Here is a 7,379-nt window from a genome sequence, read left to right on the forward strand (position 1 = left end):
CCGTTGTGGGCGCAGGGCGTGACAGTGTGTAAGCAGGCATACTTATGGCTTAAGACATAGACTGACCCCCACATAACCCGATACATGTTTATCATGTATTGTTGCCACAAGCCACAATCTTATGCTGCGATTGAGCGGGTCTACTCGCCGCCCCGCATGCCACTCACGACAAGGCGATGCAGTTTCCCCCTTTTCTATGCCAGTCGATGCAAAATTCATTATTCAAAAAATAGTACAAAAAAATAAATATGAGACATCAAAAATGGATCATCAGGTGAAAACAAACACTTCAATGCTCCGATAACACTATTGGAAATTATTAACCAAATTATGATGAAAAATCACATAGATTTTGCATACCTTTTCGTTGTGAAATTAATACTGCATTTATCAGGATCTGATTTCGTCTTATTTTATGAACTTTTCAATCTGCTTAGAATCTGTCTCGATCTCTAGCACATTTTTCGTCTTCAGTTCTTCCTCATTGTGAGCCAACTATCAAAGTCGATCTCAACACATCGCCCAAATTCTTAGGGTTTTTTATGGTGCCCTAAGTGAATCCAAGAGAGAATTTCTGTGGAGAGATTATTCTAATTTTTTCTTGTGTATTATTTGTATCAATCCGTCGTATATTTATAGGTCATGAGAAAGATATTAATCATATATAATCCCATTCTATCTAAATCACGAAGATAGGGATTTAAAAAAAATAAAATTTATCTTTAAAATTTATTCTTTATCCCATGTGGATTAAGAATATTGAATCCTAACAAAATCAAAATGTTTCATGGTTTAGATAAGTTCTGAAAATTTTTACAGAAATAGTATCAAAGTCTTAGCTCATCCACAGCATTGCCAGTTTACTGAAAGTGATTTAACTTTTAGCAGGATTTTCGCTTGGCTGTGTCAAAACTACACCCAAAGCTCTCTTACAAGGTTGTTGCTCTTGCAGAAGATTTCAGATTAGTTTACATTGAAATGTAAATGCGTACACTCCATATTCTAGTTGTCTTCCATGGGCAACAGCCACGTGCCTGCAGACCACGGCGACCAGCCGGCGGGCGCAAGTGGACCAGGGCAATGCTCCTTCCCAGCTCAGAACAATACGGGCCAGCTTGCACTGTCTTTTTGTTGGGTATAACATTTCATTTGTTGTTTTTGATAGAAACTGCAGTTTCAAGGCCTCTAGTGCGCAATTTATTCTTGAAATCGAAATCGTAGCTTAAGAGCGAAACTGGAAATTTAGATAATTAATTAGTTTCCCATTACATTTTATTAATGCTCAAGCGAGTTCACACCCAACAAGAGAGAGAGAGAGAGAGAGAGAGAGAGAGAGAGAGAGAGAGAGAGAGAGAGAGAGAGAGAGGGAGGGAGGGAGGAGTACATAATTAAGGCCATCGAGCGATAACCAAGTGACGATCACATGATTAATTTATATTCCACACAATTAAAGAGCCGCGCGGCTGGGGTCACCGGATCGTCGCTCACTCCCATATGCCGACCTCCATGAACCCATCCTCGGTGGCGCATCCCCTGAACATTCCGTTGGTGTTGAAGCCGTACGCCACATCCCCGTTCCTCGACACCGCGATGAGCCCGGCCTTGCCCTCGTCAAGCCTCTCCTTCATGACAAAGTGCACCGCCTCCTGGAGGCCGAGGCCCTTGTACTCCATGACGGCGGCGACATCCCGAGCCAGTGTGCTGCGGATGATGGCCTCCCCCTCCCCAGTGCACGACACGGCACACAGGTTGCATGCGTACGTCCCCGCCCCAATCAGCGGGGAGTCGCCGATACGGCCGCTCATCTTGTTCATGAGCCCGCCAGTAGACGTCGCAGCCGCGCACCACCCATTGCGGTCGACGACCACACACCCCACCGTCTCCGGTGCGTAGATGCTGATTGGGAGGCCGTTCATCTGGAGCGCGTCATCTGCAGTCACCACCATCGGCCCCGCACTTGCGCCGCACGTGTCCGCCGCAAGCAGGGGGACTCTGTAGTCAAACTGTTCCGTTCAAAATGATCAACGATAAGTTTGTTAGAATTTGTAATTAATATTTAACTTTAAAATTATGACGGAACAGTAATTTATTAGGGCTGGGGCTACTCTACTTATATGAGTATAGAGACCTTTGTACTCATAAGTTTTTAGCCGTTCAGATGAAAAAATATGCGGTTAAAATGAAAGTGATTATGGTTAGGTTGATAGTGGGCCCCCTAGGATTGAGTGGGTGATTGGTTGAATAGTATAATCTAACGGGTAAAAATGATTAAAGGGTAGATCGAACGGCCAAAAACTTATGAGTACAAAAGGTTCTATACTCATAAGAGTATAGTAGCCGAACTCAATTTATTAGTACTACGTATAATGATCTTTTGGGTTAATACAAACCATGATGCTGTTGGCTTCTTTGGCTAGCTTCAGCATGCCAATATTTTCTTCGGTGATGAAGTAGCTGTTGTCCACCAATTCAACACCCTGTAACATAACCAGTAATAAGTCAACAAACAAATTAATTTGTGTCCAGTCTGTCGGTGATATTTTAACATGTATACATGCATATATATAATATATATAGTTTGTTTTTTCTTTTCTTTTTTTTTCTTAGTAAACTCCAGTAGTTTAAGGGCTTTAAATAGAATTTTTTGAATTTCCAGCAGAATACACCAATGAACTACCTATAACTCAATATATACCAATAAACTACCCATACAGTTACCATACGAAAACTACCACGTCAAGGCAGAGAGCAAACGGTAGACTTACAATCCACTAATAATTAAAGAATTATAAATTATCAAATATTCAAATAAATCAAAAAAGTTTATTTATTTAATAATTAAATTTTTAATATTTTATGGTGGACGTACGAAAGAAGAATGGTGCATAATTTGTATGTATGCACATAGCACATGCATGAATTTCTGTCAATAAAAAAGAAACTGGCAAAGCCAATTACGGATGGGCACGTGCCCCGCAGGGCCCACCCCAATTAGGACAATTCGCATCTCTTTTATGGTTACACACTTACACCTAGGAATAAAAGAAAAGTAGCAATAAAGCAACAGCAGTCACACAACCGGCGCATCAAGGGTTAGGCAACGGGCCCCAGACGTCCGGCAGCAGATCATGCTTTGGGATAAACGTGATACCCTATCACACGACGAGTTATGTACACACCACACATTCGTAACTCGATAGATAAGGCAGATCATGTTTCGTATGCTCAGGAACGAAGATAGGATTCAATCTCGAGGGATGGCCAAAATATATTTAAATAAAAAATTTAGTAGTAAATAATAAATAAAATTTTTTCTAATTAAAAATTTTTTATTAAAAAATTATTAATTAAATAAATAATGTAAAAGTATAAACTTTTTATTTTTTATTTTCATATGTTTAACTTCTACCGATTAGAAGAAAGAGAGAGAGAGAGTTATATTGGCATCATACTATTAAATAAATATTGAAAAACTAGGAGGGCTAAAGCTATTCTTGGTCCACAAAAAAAAAAAAAACTTTGAAGGACCATTAAACAAATATTGAAAAGTTNTAAAATACTCTATAAGCAAGAAGCTTTTAATATATTTTCACCCATAAAAAGAGTATACCGATTAGGAGAAAGAGAGAGAGAGAGTTATATTGACACCATACTATTAAGTAAATATTAAAAAATTAGGGGGGCCAAAGCTATCCATAGTCCACAAAAAAAAAAAACTTTGAAGGACCATTAAATAAATATTGAAAAGTTGAGGGGGGGCCATGGCCATCTTGAGCCTCCATATAGTTTCGTCCCTGCGTACACCCCTCTTAGATAGAACAAAAATACTAATTAAGCCTACATCGTTTTTATACTTAATCCTTAAAAAAAAAAAATTTGTGCTTTAGCAATATTACAAGAGAAAAGAGGTCATAGAAAAATTCGGGCCCTTAAACGATTGCATTGTAGGATTACAATCGAAAAATAGTTATGGGAGCAGCATTACTGGTCTCAGCATCAAGTGAAATAATAATTTACTAATATTAGAAAAAAAAAAAAAAAAAAGCTATGAATAAAAAAGTAACTGGCTAAAAAAATGTTACATATAAAACAAATTTGTGAATAAATAATAGTTTGTGCAAATAAACAATTATTTGTCCTCTTTTGATAGCTGAATTGGTTTTGTATTTCTTTTCTTTCTAAAATTTAGGCTAGGGCCAGCTTGTCCGGTCCAAGAGTTTGAATATTATGTGTGCGTCAGAGATTTGTCCACCATAGCGTACGAAATCAATAAAGTATATATATGCACTTAAATTAAACGTGGGATTTGCTGGGATGACATCAGTTTCGTTCATACGGGTCAAAGTAGACCGGTGCTTACTCTTTATACATTAAAAAAAGAAAAAGAAAACACAACTAGTATACTTATGTATGATGTGCAATGCTATTCACACACCGAAAAAATGGTTAATAGTTTTATAGCCCACCTATTTAATAGATGGTGAAAATTTTCACTAATCATCTCACATCAATCAATTAACGTATATACCGCAAATGGGGTATACAAAGATAGCATTTCATGTAACATCTTTTCAATGCAAACATTAATTTTTCATACTTGGTCTTTCAGAATGTGATTTTCGGGCAAAGAGTAATTTTCGCTTAATGTAATAGTTAAGAAGCTATTTTGTAAATTCTAGTTCTGATGTTTAAATTAAGATTTTTAATTTAGAGACCTTAGAAGCAGCTAAAATTTATTTCCGAAAATTTAAAATTTAAAATTTAAAATTTAAAATTTGAAAATCCAAATTTGAAATTTAATTATTTAAATTTTAAATTTAAAAATTTGAAAATCATATTATTTAAATTTTAAATTTTCGAATTTTAAATTTTTAATTAAAATTTAAAATTTAAAATTTAAAATTATAAAAATTAAAATGTAAATTTAAATTTAAATTTTAGAAATTTTATTATTTTAAAATGTAAATTTCAAATTTCAAATTTGCTTTTGAAATTTTGAATTTTAAAATTTTAAATTCCAAAAATTTTAAATTTTAAATTTTAAATTTTAAAAATAAATTAAATGTTTTGAATTTTTTTAAAATTTTAAATTTTAAATTTTACATTTTATAAAATTACTTTAGAAAATTTGCAAACATATTTAGAAAATTAATTCAGAAAATTTGCTTTTCTGTCATATTTACCCAAATGCTCTAAAAATTTCAAGTAGAAGCAATTTTTCAAACCGAAGTCATTCCAGTTGAAATAATTTCTCTAAAAATTAGTCCAAACGTACGGGTCCATATATTTATATATCAATCATTGGAAAAGGTGTTTTGTACACTTTTTGCCGTAGTAGCACTAACCGGCCGGTTACTGGATTATTTAAAAAGAGAGGCTTAATTTTCAAGTCAGCCTCCTAGCCTCCTTCATACTTGTAGAGCAGTTTAATTATTAACCGAACAATTAAATTAGGAGTGTACTTCAGATGAGTACTGTAGTGTATGATGACATGTTTAATCCTTAATTAGTTAGTTCTTTTAGAAAAGAAAAGACTGATAGAAGAAAATTTAAATTTTATTAAGAAGTTACTTGCTTCTTGACGACACTGTTTGATTGGTAGGTGGCGCACGGTATTTGTTGTTAATTTGGGGTATGGGGGTGGGGGGATGTGGGGCGAAGAGGAGACTTTTATATGCTGGAGGGGGGGTGGGGTGGTGTCAGGCATTCATTCATATTCATATTGATCATCATGATTCGCGCATTAAAGGAAATATTACAGATCTCGTCAGGATTAATCGGGCAGTTCAAAGAATCAACAAGAAGAGAAAAGTAGGAAAGATAAATGTATCTGGAGATCTAGAAATTAAATATAATAAAACAAAGAAGGAAGAAAATGGACCTGGTCTCTGGCGAACTCCTCGGCGCCGTCGAAGGCGAGGTATGAGTGGGGGGAGTTGTCCATGACGAGGCGGGCGAGGGAGACGGGGTTCTTAACGGTGGTGAGGCCGGACACGGCCCCGCACCGCCTCCCCCGACCGTCCATGATGCTGGCCTCCATCTCCACCGTCCCCTTCCTCGTCAGAGCCGACCCCCTCCCGGAGTTGAAGACGGGGTCCGTCTCCAGTTCCCGCACCACCAACTCCACGACGTCCACCGCCGTCTCTCCCTCCCTAGATCTCTCTCTCTCTCTCTCTCTCTCTCTCTCTCTCTCTCTCTATACTCGTAATGGGAAGGGATGGGATGGATTGAAATGGGAACTGCCCGGTGGCGCCCCTTTTATAGAGCAAGTTGCGGGGCGGGGCGTAGTGCTGCGCGACTCCGGACGCCAAAGGTTTATTGCGCCGCAGCTAAGAGCGGGTTCGGCTGGCGTCCGACCGCACGCCAACTTGCTGGAATCCTAGTTGGATTCCGCCTGTCGGCCCGACCGCACTGAACTCACGAGGGAAACGGTAGGAATCTCTTGGAGGTCTGACAAGCAGCGAGAAAATCTCCTGGGATTTCGGGAGAGATTCTCTTCCCACCCCTACCTTTCATTTTCCTGACGGACCATATTACCCTTTTTTATTCAAGGGTTGTGAGGTTTGCGGCCTTTTATTACAAACAAGGTCGGTGCCGGCTGCCTCTGAAAACCCTAAACAATGGTATAAAGGTCTCTCGATAGGGGTAGTTTCGTCAGTTAACTTCTCGTGGGATGCCACCAGAGAATTGTCAGTGTATCCGATTGTTTCTTTTTTACAACTTGCAGTTCTCTACTTTCCGCTTTATTTATTTTATTTTTTTTTTTATTTTTTTTTTTTTGGCTGTAAAGCACAAGTTCTCCGTATAGGTATACTAATACAGCAAATTATGCTAAGTTATTATTCCGTACAGATATACTAATATAGCAAATTATGCTAAGTTATTATGTTTGGTTTTGTAAAAATAGTCTCAAAAGATTTTTCAATTTGAAAAATAATTTTTCATCTGTTTAATTTGATGTAAAAATAATATATTATAAAATAATCTTCTAGATTCTTAAAAAATCTACTCTTTTCGATTTTCGCTTGAAACGAGTAAGAAAATAAAAATTTATACTTACAAAATATGCAGTATACAAGTCATGTATCCGCGGAACTTCACGCGGTCCGCGAGTGAGCACGCTCACACTTAATTGTTGACCACGTGAGTTGCCAAAAGCAAGGGGCCTACACTGCTACTTGTCATATTATACATATTTATAATATTTAATAAAATACTAAGTATATATTATTAAAATAAAAAATATTGTATGAAAATTTAATATATTTCTTACTGACATATAATCTATAATAAATTATAATGTTGCAACATTGTGTAGATTTAAATAAAACTAGTGTAGGGCCGCGCTTTGCGACGAAAAATTTATATAATTTATTTAA

At 36.9% G+C, this 7,379-nt stretch overlaps 1 protein-coding gene across 1 annotated transcript; it reads right to left on the reverse strand.

Annotated features, from left to right (window-relative positions):
• LOC109706854 (probable isoaspartyl peptidase/L-asparaginase 2) lies at positions 1,223-6,150 on the reverse strand. Its single transcript, XM_020227866.1, has 3 exons — positions 5,882-6,150; positions 2,391-2,477; positions 1,223-2,003 (listed from the first exon to the last, which is right to left on the reverse strand). Exons 1-3 carry the CDS (start codon positions 6,038-6,040, stop codon positions 1,485-1,487), a joined length of 765 nt encoding a protein of 254 aa, XP_020083455.1. The 5' UTR covers positions 6,041-6,150; the 3' UTR covers positions 1,223-1,484.

Source organism: Ananas comosus, linkage group 2, assembly GCF_001540865.1.
Source record: "Ananas comosus cultivar F153 linkage group 2, ASM154086v1, whole genome shotgun sequence".
Taxonomy (NCBI): Eukaryota; Viridiplantae; Streptophyta; class Magnoliopsida; order Poales; family Bromeliaceae; genus Ananas; species Ananas comosus.

Excerpts from the sequence above, each read along its gene's own strand:
- LOC109706854 (XM_020227866.1), bottom strand. The coding sequence starts at position 6,040 with ATGGAGGCCAGCATCATGGACGGTCGGGGGAGGCGGTGCGGGGCCGTG. Across the intron at positions 2,478-5,881 it reads AGGAGTTCGCCAGAGACCAG|GGTGTTGAATTGGTGGACAA; the intron begins GTCCATTTTCTT and ends GTTATGTTACAG. Across the intron at positions 2,004-2,390 it reads AAGAAGCCAACAGCATCATG|TTTGACTACAGAGTCCCCCT; the intron begins GTTTGTATTAAC and ends TGAACGGAACAG.